General features: G+C 39.5%; 1 protein-coding gene across 6 annotated transcripts in view; it reads right to left on the bottom strand.

Moving 5' to 3' along the window:
* Positions 1-13,997, bottom strand: part of ARFIP1 (ADP ribosylation factor interacting protein 1) — a 128,376-nt gene that overhangs the window by 96,905 nt on the left and 17,474 nt on the right. For 2 of the 6 annotated variants that reach the window (XM_061142516.1, XM_061142515.1), the window contains exon 2: positions 12,196-12,275. The exons of 2 other annotated variants lie outside the window; for them this stretch is intronic. In XM_061142516.1, coding sequence (XP_060998499.1) covers positions 12,196-12,273 — 78 coding nt within the window. In that variant the 5' untranslated portion in view covers positions 12,274-12,275. Of the gene's footprint in view, positions 1-904; positions 1,039-6,079; positions 6,394-8,211; positions 8,353-12,195; positions 12,276-13,997 lie in introns of those variants that run through there. 2 more of the 6 variants (XM_061142519.1, XM_061142522.1) reach the window with 2 other exon arrangements.

Genomic DNA, 13,997 nt, shown 5'->3' with positions numbered 1-13,997 from the left:
TTGAGTTCAATCCCTAGCTCCTCCACATATTATGTAAAATTCATAAAAGTCCCAAAGTTCCTAAAATTCTCCTTCCTCATCAGTAAAATATTAGTACCTACCTTAGTTGTTGTAAGGCTAAAATGAAATATAAATAAAGTACTTAGAGAAGTATCTGGCAAATAATAAGTTCTACATAAGTTGCATTACTATTACTTGTTTCCCAAGCTCTGGGGCAACTGCCATGTGACCTGGGTGCTATGAAGGCACTTGCCCCAGACCTGAGATCAGAAACGAGTGACAGCAAGAGGAATGATAAAAACTCACGGTGGGGCAGCAGTAACTGGTGAGACCAATCTGCTACGCATGGGGCAGCACCAGTTACCAGAGCTAGCACCCGGAGTCCTGGCAGTGCCAGCTGCCAAGCCCGGGGCTAAGCCAGGGCAGCACAGTGCCCGCACTGAGGCTGTGCTGAACCAGGCCTCAGGGCATACTCCCAGACACGGAACCTGGATTCTGGTTTTCCAACTTTCTTGTAAGTTACCTCAGATCCTCTTAGTAAATGTCTTTTCTATGTAAGTGACCTGGAATTGGTTTCACCTGCTTGCAACATAAGACACTGACAGCTGAACTACAAGAAGTGGACAAAATGGAAAAAAGTCTTAGGATATCTTTGAGAGTGCTTCTGAATATCAATGATAACCATGAAATGCTCTAGAAACCTTTCAGAATGTTAGTGAATGAACTACCTATGAAACCTGTTTGATAGCTTCATGGTTCCCTAATTTGCCAGTAGTAACTGAATGCTGACCTTTGTTAACTGCCTTCTATCAATCTATGCCAGGTGCCATGCTAATAAGCGTATTACCTGAAATAGTTCCTTTAACATTTACAAGTGCCCTGTGAAGTAGTTAATGCTACTTACTCAGTCGTGACCGACTCTTTGCGACCCCATGGACTGTAGTCCTCTAGGCCTTGTTCATGGGATTCTCCAGGCAAGAATACTGGAGTCAGTAGCCATTTCCTTCTCCAGGAGGTCTTCCTGACCCAGGGACTGAACCCAGGTCTCCTGCATTGCAGGAGGATTCTTTACTGTCTGAGCTACAAGGGAAGCCTGTGAGGCAGATAAGATTTTCCCAATTTAACAGTTAAGAAAACTGAGGACTAGGATAGTTAAAGGATTTAAATAATGTATCCTCTTGCAAATGGAGCCCTACAATGCAAACAATGAGTACTTACTATGTGTCAGGTACTGTTCTGTTTTTTCACATATTAACTGATTTAATTCTAATTGCTCAATGTGCACTGTCTCCTTCAAAACCCACAAAACTCTCAAACTTTTACAGCTAAGAAAACAGATTAAGAAATCTGCTCAATGACATGCAGCTACCAAGTGAGGAAATGGGATTCAAATCTGGCACACTGGCTTCAAGAGGCCTTATTTTTAACCTCAACATTATACAGTCTCTCAAAAGTGACGGAAACACATCAACGGGTCATGCCAGCCAATATATATGCTTTCAGACATTTATGAGTCAAACATACTGTTTGCTTTTCACCTTACTTATAGTTTCCTTTGTACTGCAAAAGCTTTTAAGTTTCATTAGGTCCCATTTGTTTAGTTTTGCTTTTATTTCCAATATTCTGGGAGGTGGGTCATAGAGGATCTTGCTGTGGTTTATGTCGGAGAGTGTTTTGCCTATGTTCTCCTCTAGGAGTTTTATAGTTTCTGGTCTTACATTTAGATCTTTAATCCATTTTGAGTTTATTTTTGTGTATGGTGTTAGAAAGTGTTCTAGTTTCATTCTTTTACAAGTGGTTGACCAGTTTTCCCAGCACCACTTGTTAAAGAGGTTGTCTTTTTTCCATTGTATATCCTTGCCTCCTTTGTCAAAGATAAGGTGTCCATAGGTTCGTGGATTTATCTCTGGGCTTTCTATTCTGTTCCATTGATCTATATTTCTGTCTTTGTGCCAGTACCATACTGTCTTGATGACTGTGGCTTTGTAGTAGAGTCTGAAGTCAGGCAGGTTGATTCCTCCAGTTCCATTCTTCTTTCTCAAGATTACTTTGGCTATTCGAGGTTTTTTGTATTTCCATACAAATTGTGAAATTCTTTGGTCTAGTTCTGTGAAAAATACCGTTGGTAGCTTGATAGGGATTGCATTGAATCTATAGACTGCTTTGGGTAGAATAGCCATTTTGACAATATTAATTCTTCCAATCCATGAACACGGTATGTTTCTCCATCTGTTTGTGTCCTCTTTGATTTCTTTCATCAGTGTTTTATAGTTTTCTATGTATAGGTCCTTTGTTTCTTTAGGTAGATATACTCCTAAGTATTTTATTCTTTTTGTTGCAATGGTGAATGGTATTGTTTCCTTAATTTCTCTTTCTGTTTTTTCATTGTTAGTATATAGGAATGCAAGGGATTTCTGTGTGTTAATTTTATATCCTGCAACTTAACTATATTCATTGATTAGCTCTAGTAATTTTCTGGTAGAGTCTTTAGGGTTTTCTATATAGAGGATCATGTCATCTGCAAACAGTGTTTGCTTGATGCTGACCACTTGTACTGCTGTTTTCTCTATTTCCGTATCATCCTACACAGTTAGAGTAGCGTTTGTCTTAATCTGATCCTTCACTTTCAACAATTCAAGACTGAAGCATCAGCTTCCAATTATATCATTGGTGCTGTCTTTTGCTAATACCAGAGCCCCAGGGACAGTTGCATCTAGGACTTCCTACTTCTGGTTGTGGAAGGCTGCAGAATTAAACTAGGATGTCTAAGAATCATGAGCTTCAAGATACGGACTAAGCCTCTTACTGCAAATAGCATCAGCTGCCAGAAAATATGGATGTTATTACTGATCCTGATAACTCCACCATTATTAACTGGGGTCAATTTTAGTACCCATCCCCACCTCTAGAGACATTTCTGTGTGTTAGAGCTGGGGATGGTGTGCTACTGGCATCTTGAAAATACAGGGCAAGAATGTTGCCAGAAGATAATGTCCCACAATAAAAAAACCTTATCGCAAAATATGTCATATTGGTTAGGCTAAAAAATCCTGTAAATAGCCTGATGCTACATACTGCTTCTTATAATAGCAGGACTTATTGGTCTAATACATACTCACTTTATCAAATTACCCATGACATCTGTCACAGAAGTAGAACAAATAATCCTAGAATTATATTGAACCAGAATTGCCAGAGCAATTCTAAGGAAAAAAACAAAGCTGGAGGCATAACCTTTCCAGACTTCAGACAATACTACAAAGTTACAGTAATCAAAACAGTGTGGTATTGGGGGGAAAAAAACAAAACAGATATATGGATCAATGGAACAGAACAAAGAGCCCAGAAACAAACCCATACACCTACAGTCAATTAATCTTTAACAAAGGAGGCAAAAATACACAATGGGGAAAAGACAGTCTCTTCAGCAAATGGTACTGGGAAAGTTGGACAGCCTCAGGTAAATCAATGATGTTAAAACACACCCTCACACCACACACAAAATAGACTCAAAATGGCTTAAAGCAGTGGTCCCCAACCTTTTTGGCACCAGGGACTAATTTCACGGAAGACAATTTTTCCAGGGACCAGGCGTGAGGGGGATGGTTTGGGGATGACTCAAGCACATTACATTTATTGTGCACTTTATATCTAATCTAAGGACACTGATCTGACAAGAGGTACTGGCCTGCAGTCTGGAAGCTGGGACCCCTGGCTTAAAGACTTAAAATATAAAACATGACACCATGGAACTCCTAGAAGAAAACATAGGCAAAACATTTTCTGCCTTAAATTGTACAGATAAGTTTTTAGGTCAGTATCCGAAGGCAAAAGAAACAAAAGCAAAAATAAACAAATGGGACCTAATCAAAATAAGCTTTCACACAGCAAAAGAAACCACACACAAAAGGAAAAGACAACCTGTGAACTGGGAGAAAATATTGGCAAATGATGTGATTGATAAGGGCTTCAAACAGCTCTTACAACTCAATAACCAACCAAACAACCCAATCAAAAAATGGGGAGACACTTAAGTAGACACTTTTCCAAAGAAGACATACAGATGGCTAACAGGCACATGAAAAGATGCTAAGCATTGCTAATCACTAGAGAAATGCAAATCAAAAGCAGAAGTAGCACCTCACACCAGTCAGAATGGTCATCAAGTGTACAAACAGGTGCTGGAGACAGCATGAAGGAGAGACAGCCCTCCTGCACGGCTGGTGGGACTGTAAGCTGGTGCAGCCACTATGGAAAACAGTATGAGTGTGTGCACGCTAAGTTGCTTCCGTCATGTCTGACTCTGCGACTCTATGGATTGTAACCTGCCAGGCTCCTCTGTCCATGGGATTCTCCAGGCAAGAATACTGGAGTGGGTTGCCATGCCCTCCTCCAGGGGACCTTCCCAACCCAAGGATCAAACCTGCATCTCTTACGTCTCCTACACTGGCAGGCGGGTTCTTTATCACTAGCACCAGATTATTTCAAAAACTAGAAACAGAACTGCCATATGATCCAGCAACCCCACTCCTGGGCACATATCTGGAGAAAACTAATTCAAAAAGATACATGCATCCCAAATGCTCACAGCAGCACTACTCACAACAGCCAAGACATGGAAGCAACCTAAATGTCCATCAACAGATGAATGGGTAAAGACGACGTGGTGCATGTGCGTGTACACACACACACACACACACACACACACACACACACACACACACACACACAATGGGATACTATGCAGCCAGAGAAAAGGATGAAATAATGCCTTTGCAGCAACATGGATAGACCTAGAGAGAGTCATACTGAGTGAGTCAGGCAGAGAAAAACAAGTACTATAAGATATCACTTATATGTGGAATCTAAAATACAACACAAATGAATGTACTTACAAAAAAATAAGCAAATTCAAGACGTAGAAAACAAACTTACAGTTATCAAAGGGGAAAGGGGGCGGGAGAGGATAAATGAGGAGTTTGTATTGGCAGATACAAACTGCTATGTATAAAATAAATGACAAAGTCCTACTGTATCAGATAGGAAACTGTACTTAGTATCATGTAATAAAAGGAAACCCACTACAGTATTCTTGTGTGGAGAGTCCCAGGGACAGAGGAGCCTGGCAGGCCATGGGATCACAAGAGTCGGATACGACTTAGCGACTAAACCACTACCACCAATAAATCATTTTGGAAAAAAATATGAAAAAGACTGTGTGTGTATGCATATAACTGGATCACTCTGTTGCACACCGGAAACACAGCATTGTGAGTCAACTGTACTGTAATTTTAAAAACACAACTTTAATGTCATAAACGTGATGCATTTCATAGCATAAGACCAACCACACTGGGGGAGAATAACTCCGCCATGCCCTTCTTTGGTGAACCCCTTAACACTATCCATCTCCAGCGAACTTTCTCAACACTACACTAGTCAACATGGCTCACAAAACTGCAGACGGGGCTTCCCTAGTAGCGCATTTGGTTAAGAACCTGCCTGCCAATCAGGAGACCTGAGTTCTGCCCCTGATCTGGGAAGATCCCACATGCTGTGGACCAACCAAGCCTGTGCACGACTCCTGAGGCCAAGCTCCAGAGCCCCAGAGCCATAACCACTGAGCCCGCCTGCCTCAGCTACCGACGCCGTGCACCCTGGAGCCGGACTCCGCACTAAGAGAAGCCACTGCAGTGAGGAGCTCGTGCAGCACAGCTAGAGAGTCCTCCCAGCAAGCAGGACCCAGCACAGCCAGAAATCAACACAATGGACTAAAAACAACAACAGAAACTGCTGACAGCCTGACCCCTGCCCACTTCCGGTCCCCTCTCAGACTCCATCCTCCCCTCACGTCCTCCACCCCGGCCAACTGAACGCCTGCCTGCTCACTTCATCGGCACCCATGTGGTTGGTGCAGTAACTCTTCTCCCTATAAATTGAACCCCCAGTCTACACAGTCTTTTCTGTAGCTGCCAAAGACCAAAACTAAAAGAAAAAGCTCATGTAATTTTTTTCTCACACTATTTATGTTTTCTATTCCTGAAACTACGCCTTGAGTTAACACTGTAAAAGGCCTTACATTTATGACTGTTGATGAGGAGGTGCATTTCTTCCCCGAAAGGCAGAGCTGCGTGAGGTGATGGGCTTTGGGGTGCCTGTGGGCAGCTCGCCCGCTGACGGCTGGGTTTCTATTCTTGTCTTGCTTGTCTGGGTGAGGCGTCCAGCGCTGGGCGGTGCTGGGTCTTGGATTCAGGTGGAGGTCTTCGTGGGAGTCTCACTGATTAACACTCCCTGGGGTCAGTTCTCTGGCGGTCTAGTGTCCTGGACTCAGTACGCCCACTCCAGCAACTCAGGCCCAACTTCTGGTCAGGGAACCAAGATTCCACAAGCCGTCTGTCACGGCAATAAAGGGGATTAAAGCAAACAAGCTAACACACACACACACACACACGAAAGCTCCCCCAAAACAACAACAAAAAACCTCCAAAAACACACCAACAACAAGAAACAAAAAATGAAACACAAACGGTGCAGTCAGACAAATAGAAAGCAAAAACAAAGGAACGCACACACACACACACACACGAAACCAAAACGTGTGTGACCAAAGAAAAATGAAGACCAAAGAAACTAAAGAAAATGAAGGGTGAGAGCCCGACTCTGAGCAAAGAAACCAAAACCAGCACCAACCAGTCAGAAACAAAGCAGACCTGAGGAGACGCCCGGCGAGGAAGAAGGCAAAGAAAGCGAGTAACCAAACCAACACGCCGGGAAACAGGGAAGCAAAGCTACAGAAACGGCCTCCCAGGCTGCTCAGTGGGCAGCGATCCGCCTGGCAAGCAGCACACGTGGGTGTGATCCCTGTGTCGGGAAGCCTCCCGGAGAAGGAACGGCAACCCACTGCAGTGTTCTTGCCTAGGAAACCCCATGGACAGAGGAGCTTCAGGGAGCTACAGTTCACAGGGTTGAGAAGAGTTGGACACAACTCAGCAACTGAACAACAATTTATGATGATGGAAACACTTCACAGAAAACCAAAGATGCAACAATAACAAAAACTCACCCAAAGACTAAAAGACTACCCAAAGACCCAGAGACTTTCTATCTTAATAATGTAACAGAAAGCATACTGGAAATAAGTTTCTTGATGTTATCAATGTATTACATTAAGAACAGTAAAACCTAATTTCCAAAATGCTTGTTAGAAACAAGATAGAAACTTTCTAGAAAGGATATAAAAGAACTTGTCTTAACCTTAGTCAAGACTTCTGGAACAATATAAGACCTTACTTCTTTATTTTTTTTTTATATATTTAACATTGCTGTTTAATCTAATTTGCCACTGAGCAGGTAAAAATAAAGTACAATAATAAGGTTCAAGCTTTTTAACTGTTTCTTATATCTACCATTTTTAAATGTTATTTGAAAATTCATTATAAAAACACTGTGAAGTATTTCTAATGATCAGTAGGCATTTTGTTCTGCTATCAAGTAGTTATATTTTCTTCTAATTTAAAAGATTAACTTCTTAATCTCAGTCAAACCTAAACAAAACAGCAATGAATAAAGTAAGCAGTGTGGAAAATAAGAAAAAGAAGTCACAAATATTCAGCTCTAATTGTTCTAGTTATGGCTTCAGACAATGAAGGTCCAAGTGTTTAGTGAACTAATTATGCATGTCAACACAGACCATATTCTGTTCTAAAACCAAAAAGCACAAATGCCTTCTGCGTCACATGAAATTAGATACTTTTTTTGCCTACAGAAAGAGAAAGCAATTCTATTAAAATCATAATTCAGTCTTTGAAATTTCTGTCTGAATCAGTAAAAATATGACCTTTAAAACATGGCAAAGTTAATTTAACATGGTTCAAGAGCATTAGGTGAATAAGCCCACCCATGATATCTCAAGAGAACTAATTAACACAGCAGGAGACACAGACTTAAGGACTGGCTCTGCCCCTTTTTATAACTGTTCAGAAGTCACTTGTACTTCCTTAGGTTTCAATTTCCTCTATTATAAAACAAGATTCTTAACTTCACCTATACCTCACACAGCTATTAAAACAATCAAACGTGAAATAGCTTAGAAAACTAAAAACATTACATAAAGATGCGGTAGTTCTAGCACACTGATTTTAGCTGAGGACCAACGGACAAACACTGGAGTTCCAGCAGCTACTCCTAACTCTGTCACTAGGTGCACCCTACCTGCATTCCTCTAGAACAGACTCGTATCAAGACAGAGTTGAGATAAAGTCACAAATGTTATTGTCTTGGCCAAGTTCTTTCGTTTTTTCTTTATTCCATCTTGTCATTGTCAATTTCATGGTTTTTAAAAGAGAGATGATCCTACATAAGAATGGATAAAGCAAATGTGGTCAAGTCAAAATAATGATTGAATCTGGATGATGAGTCTATGGGAGTTCTTTTTTTTTTTTTATGGGAGTTCATTTACTACTTCACTTTTATTTCACATGTTGCAAATTTTTCTTAACAAACGTTTTAATCTACTAGTATCAACACTTATTTGTCTTATATTTTCCAACCACTTGCTACTTGAACCCTGCATTTCAGATCTCCCAAGCTTCTAATCTTCTGTCAGTCATTCTCATTTTGGGGCCAAGCAAATCTTAGCAGCTAGCTACTGCATTTCCTTCCACTCTTTTCTCACTGACCCTCAGTTCCAGCCAGAGTCCTCACCACTATTCCTCAACATACCAATCTTATTTTTGCTCTTGCTGTTTCCTCTTTCTGGAAGGTTCTTACTCCCAGATTTTCACATGCCCCTCCCTCAACTCACTGGGGTATTTGCTGACCCAGGGCCTTTCCTGACCAACTCATGTAAATTAGCATTCATCACTCTTTAGCCTCTTATCCTGCTTTATAGCAGTAAAGATTACTTTACATTAAAATTTCAGTTCAGTCCAGTTGCTCAGTTGTGTCCGACTCTTTGCGACCCTGTGGACTGCAGCACTCCAGGCTTTCCTGTCCATCATCAACTCCCGGAGCTTGCTCAAACTCATGCCCATTGAGTCAGTGATGTCATCCAACCATCTCATCCTCTGTCGTCCCCTTCACCTTCTGCCTTCAGTCTTTCCCAGCATCAGGGTCTTTTCTAATGAGTCAGTTCTTCACATCAGTTGGCCAAAGTTTCAGCTTCAGTATCAGTCCTTCCAATGAGTATTCAAGACTGAGTTCCTTTAGGATTGACTGGCTGGATCTCCTTGCTGTCCAAGGGACACTCAAGAGTCTTCTCCAACACCACAGTTCAAAAGCACCAATTCTTCAGTGCTCAGCTTTCCTTATGGTCCAACTCTCACATTCATACATGACCACTGGAAAAAACAGCTTTGACTAGATGGACCTTTGTTGTCTATAATTTATGTATATGTTATATATATTTTTAACATGTCTGTCTTCCTCCCCAATATATTTACAACATAAAAGCCAACTCCACCTGACCTGCACTATCTTAACACCAATTATGCTTCTTCAGATACCCTATTAAATCAAACTTACTCATGCCTCCCAGCACACACGCCTCAGTTTTCTTTCTCGATGACTCTGCCCAGGTAGTGACCATCACCAGTCACATGCTCAAATGCTACCACACACTGTTAAAACAGTTTAAAGACCACCTTCACAGATATTCCTGGCTGACACTTCCTGAGCTGCTATAATTCTTCATGTGAACCACTCCAAAGGCATTACTATTCTACACTTCATTTTACTTATTTTAAAATTTCCCCTAATAACATGCAGCTTGTGTGTAGGATCTGAACAAATTCACTTTTAGACCTCTGAGTTACTTATGTAAAGAAGGAATGAAAATATTTGTACATATATTTTTGGGGTATTAGAATTAAGTATATGTATTACTGTTACTATATCAAAGGGCAGACAGAAAAGAAGTCGTCATGCAAAAATTCTAAAATACACTATTAAATACCTAATACAATACTCTGCTTTCCCTTTTTTTTTGTTGTTGGCAAAAACACACCTGTTTTCCCAACTTCCTTGCTTCTGTCTTTATATAATTTTTCCCTACTAAGTTTCTTAAATTGACTCATTTTTCTTTATGTTCAAATCACAGCTCTTTCCTCATTATCGATGTTAAGACCTCCAGGTCTCAGTTGCCACAGTTTGTTTCCACGCCTGTTGTGATCCACACAGTAATGTCATACAGAACCTAAATGAACCTTAAGTCTCTTCTTATTCAGGGTTGATGTTTTTAGCTCAGTTCAAAATGTTGAGAGTTTTTGCTGTTTGTTTTGCTTTTAAAGAAATGAAAACTATAATTCAGGTCATCATATTCTAAGAAACTAGTATCCATATATCGTTTACTAGTAGAGTGAGGATTAATTCATTCATCAAATTGACCCTCAGTTTATGCGCCAAGCTCTGCTATGATTATCCTGAATTACTGAAAAGTTTGATATATAGAACATTTAAGAGTTAATGGTCAAAATACATATACAGTTATAATACATTAAAAGAAGAATTCTTATAAGCAAATTTGAGCCCTAAAATGTTTTCATCAAGGATATTGAAAAAAAAATATTTAAGTTAGTAGAATTCTAATAAATGAGCAATTTCAAAGTCACAAAATATTCCTAAATCTGACCTTAGTTAACTGTAATAAACTCATACCAACCTTTAAAATTTGGGTATAAATTCAGATTATACTCACACACCTGGTTTTTCTTTTTTTCTTCTTTAAGTACAATATTCCCTGGGTATGGCTAAAAATACAGAGAATGCCTAATATGAATTTACACACAAATTTGAACAATTACTTGGCAGTGGATTCCTTCAGATCACTGTCATCCAGGTTTAACTCTCTACTGTGCAGGAAATCTCTAGTTTAGTTATCTATCTGGGTGACATTCATGTAGTTGAAACTCACAGTGGTAAACCACAAAAAGAACAGTTTCATTTACAATTATAAGCCCTATCATTGGCTGGGCTGCCAATCCTTCCTGGAGTTCACAGGTGTCAAACTTCTGATCATCTCTCAACAGTACAGATTCAGAGATCTATCGTAAAAAATAAACAACACGAGTTAAGACACATATGGTGTACATAATTCCCTAGGTTCTCAGAACTAAATATAACACTGCTTTGACAAATGGTAAACAGCCAAACTATTTTAAATCACAAAGAATTCCGAATCCCTCACAGATAATACATATTCTGCCAACCAGAGCTCATCTTTGACTTTTGAGTGAAAGGTAAATTATCTAGCTCTAAATCCTACATTAAAGCTTGCCACACAGACTCAATGTCTTGGGATGATGATGAAACATTATGACTAGCACTGCCACCTACACAGACAGCAAACTGATTTTTTAACACTGCAGCTGGAGTCAGAAGAACCCATGTTATGCTCCAGACTTGCCCATTACCCGAAGTCAACTACTACCTCTCTGAAAGTTAAAATATGTTCAAGAAATAAATGAGGGAAACAACGACTGTTCTTCTTACCTAATTGGATTATATCACATCAGTCTAAGGAGCAAGGTGGAAAAATACGAAAGTTCTACTCTGTAAATCTTTAACCACTATAAATTTGAGAGCTGTTACTAGGATTAGATGTTCAAAGAAATATCTGATTACTTGAATTCCATATGATTAATTTCTTAATACCTCTGTATTCTAATGAGCTAGAACAGTGGTTTTGAGGTGATACAGAATCACCTGTAGAATTAAAAAACAACAACAACAAAAACATACACATAGCCCTGTATCTAGCACTACAGACTCAAGATTTAGTGAGTCTGAGGTAAAGTCCAGAACTCAGTATTTTTTTTAAACATTACACTTAGATTCTGATGTATAATTAACCAGAGACAATACAGGATCAGATGAGCACAAATGTGAACCAATTACTACTATTACTTCAATAGAAACTTCGCTGCATGTTTAAATTTAAAACTACAGTTTGACCAGATTTTTATTTCATTTTTATGGGACAGGTATATTGTAGAATTTCATATGCCCAAAGGCAAATGATAACTGACTTACAATTATGAAGAAATGGCTCTCTTTCTTCCCACGCCTTTCCTGTGTCTATGTGTGTAGAAGAGTTTATTTAGAATGGCACATGGTTAGACAAACTAACTCAGTTTGGACAGTCTAAACTTGATTGATACAGGTTGACTTTAAAAAACAATATAAATATCACCCAATCACCTCAGAACTAGACTTGACTTCTTCTGTGGCTTGTTTAGATGTACCAAGAGTTGAAGCATCATTGCTGCAGTCAGACATACCTAAAAGTAAAATGTGTTAAGCACACATTAAATAATTTAGTTAAGAGGGCTGTATCACTTCACTGATATTCTTACAAACATTCCACAATATAAATTATTTATTTGCAGTCAGAATTTGCTTTGCAAAACTATCTACAATCATATGAGTATCTACTGATTGTAACAGGTGATTCTAAAAACAAACAAAAATTTAGGAAAAGTTTTTATGCAAAATGTAAAAATACATATTTCAATGACTAAAAAATAATTTCATTTAATCCTTTTAGATATGAAACAAGTCAAAAGACCAGTGTGTCCACCTGATTTGACAGATGAAAAATCTGACATCCAAAGATGTCAAGATATCCAAAGATGAAGCCAAAATATTATTTACTTATGGCCTACATAAAATCAAAGTTTCAGATTAGAACTCAGACATGTTCCAGTTCCCTGGCTAGTGCTCTTTAATACTGTAACAAATGTAACTGCTCATTGTCAAAATCAAACACTAAAATCAGATGTCATTCAATACAACTTTAAGAGGCTATTTCTGCTTCTAACTTATTCTTCAACATTAGAGAAGGCCAACTACAAATAAAGAATTAAAATTCAGCAGTGGCCACAGGACTAGGAAAAAAATCACTTTGATTCCAATCTCAAAGACAGGCAATGCCAAGGAATGTTCAAACTACCATACGATCACACTCACTTCATAGGCTAGCAAGACTATGCTCAAAATCCTTCAAGCTAGGCTTCAGCAGTATGGGAACAGAGACCTTCCAGACGTACAAGGTGGATTTAGAAAAGGCAGAAGAACCAGAGATCAACTGCCAACATCCGTTAGGGAGAGAAAGCAGGAGAATTTCACAAAAAACATCTGCTTCTGCTTCACTGACTACGCTAAAGCCTTTGATTGTGAGGATCACAACAAACTGGAAAATTCTTAAAGAGATGGGAATACCAGACCACCTCACCTGTCTCCTGAGAAACCTGTCTGCAGGTCAAGAAGTAACAGTTAGAACTGGACATGGAACAATGGACTAGTTCAAAATTGGGAAAGGAGTACAACAAAGCTATATATGGTCACCCTGCTTATTTAACGTATATGCAGAGTACATCCTGTGAAATACTGGGCTGGATGAAGCACAAGCTGGAATCAAGATTGCTGGGAGAAATATCAACAACCTCAGATATGCCAGAGGACCCCACTCATGGCAGAAAGTAAAGAGGAACTAAAAAACCTCTTGATGAAGGTGAAAGAGGAGAGTGAAAAAGCTAGCTTAAAACTCAACTAAAGATATGGCATCTGGTCCCATCACTTCATGGCAAACAGATGGGGAACCAATGGAATTTTTTGGGCTCCAAAATCACTGCACATGGTAACTGCAGTCATGCAATTAAAAGATGCTTGCTCCTTGGAAGAAAAGCCATGACAAAGTTAGATAGCATATTAAAAAGCAGAGACACCACTTTGCTGACAAAGGTCCACACAGTCAAGGCTATAGTTTTTCCAGTAGTCATATATGGATATAAGAGCTGGACCACAAAGAAGGCTGAGAACCGAAGAATTAACGCTTTTGAACTGTAGTGCTGTAGAAGACTCTTGAGAGTCCCATGGACAGCAAGGAGATCCAACCAGTCAATCCTAAAGGAAATCAACCTTGAATATTCATTGGAGGACTGATGCTGAAGCTCCAAGACTTTGGCCACCTAACGTGAAGAGCTGACTCACTGGAAAAGACC

The sequence above is a fragment of the Dama dama genome, chromosome 5, assembly GCF_033118175.1.
Source record: "Dama dama isolate Ldn47 chromosome 5, ASM3311817v1, whole genome shotgun sequence".
In the NCBI taxonomy this organism is placed as follows: domain Eukaryota; kingdom Metazoa; phylum Chordata; class Mammalia; order Artiodactyla; family Cervidae; genus Dama; species Dama dama.
This window is presented reverse-complemented; position numbering and strand designations above follow the sequence as displayed.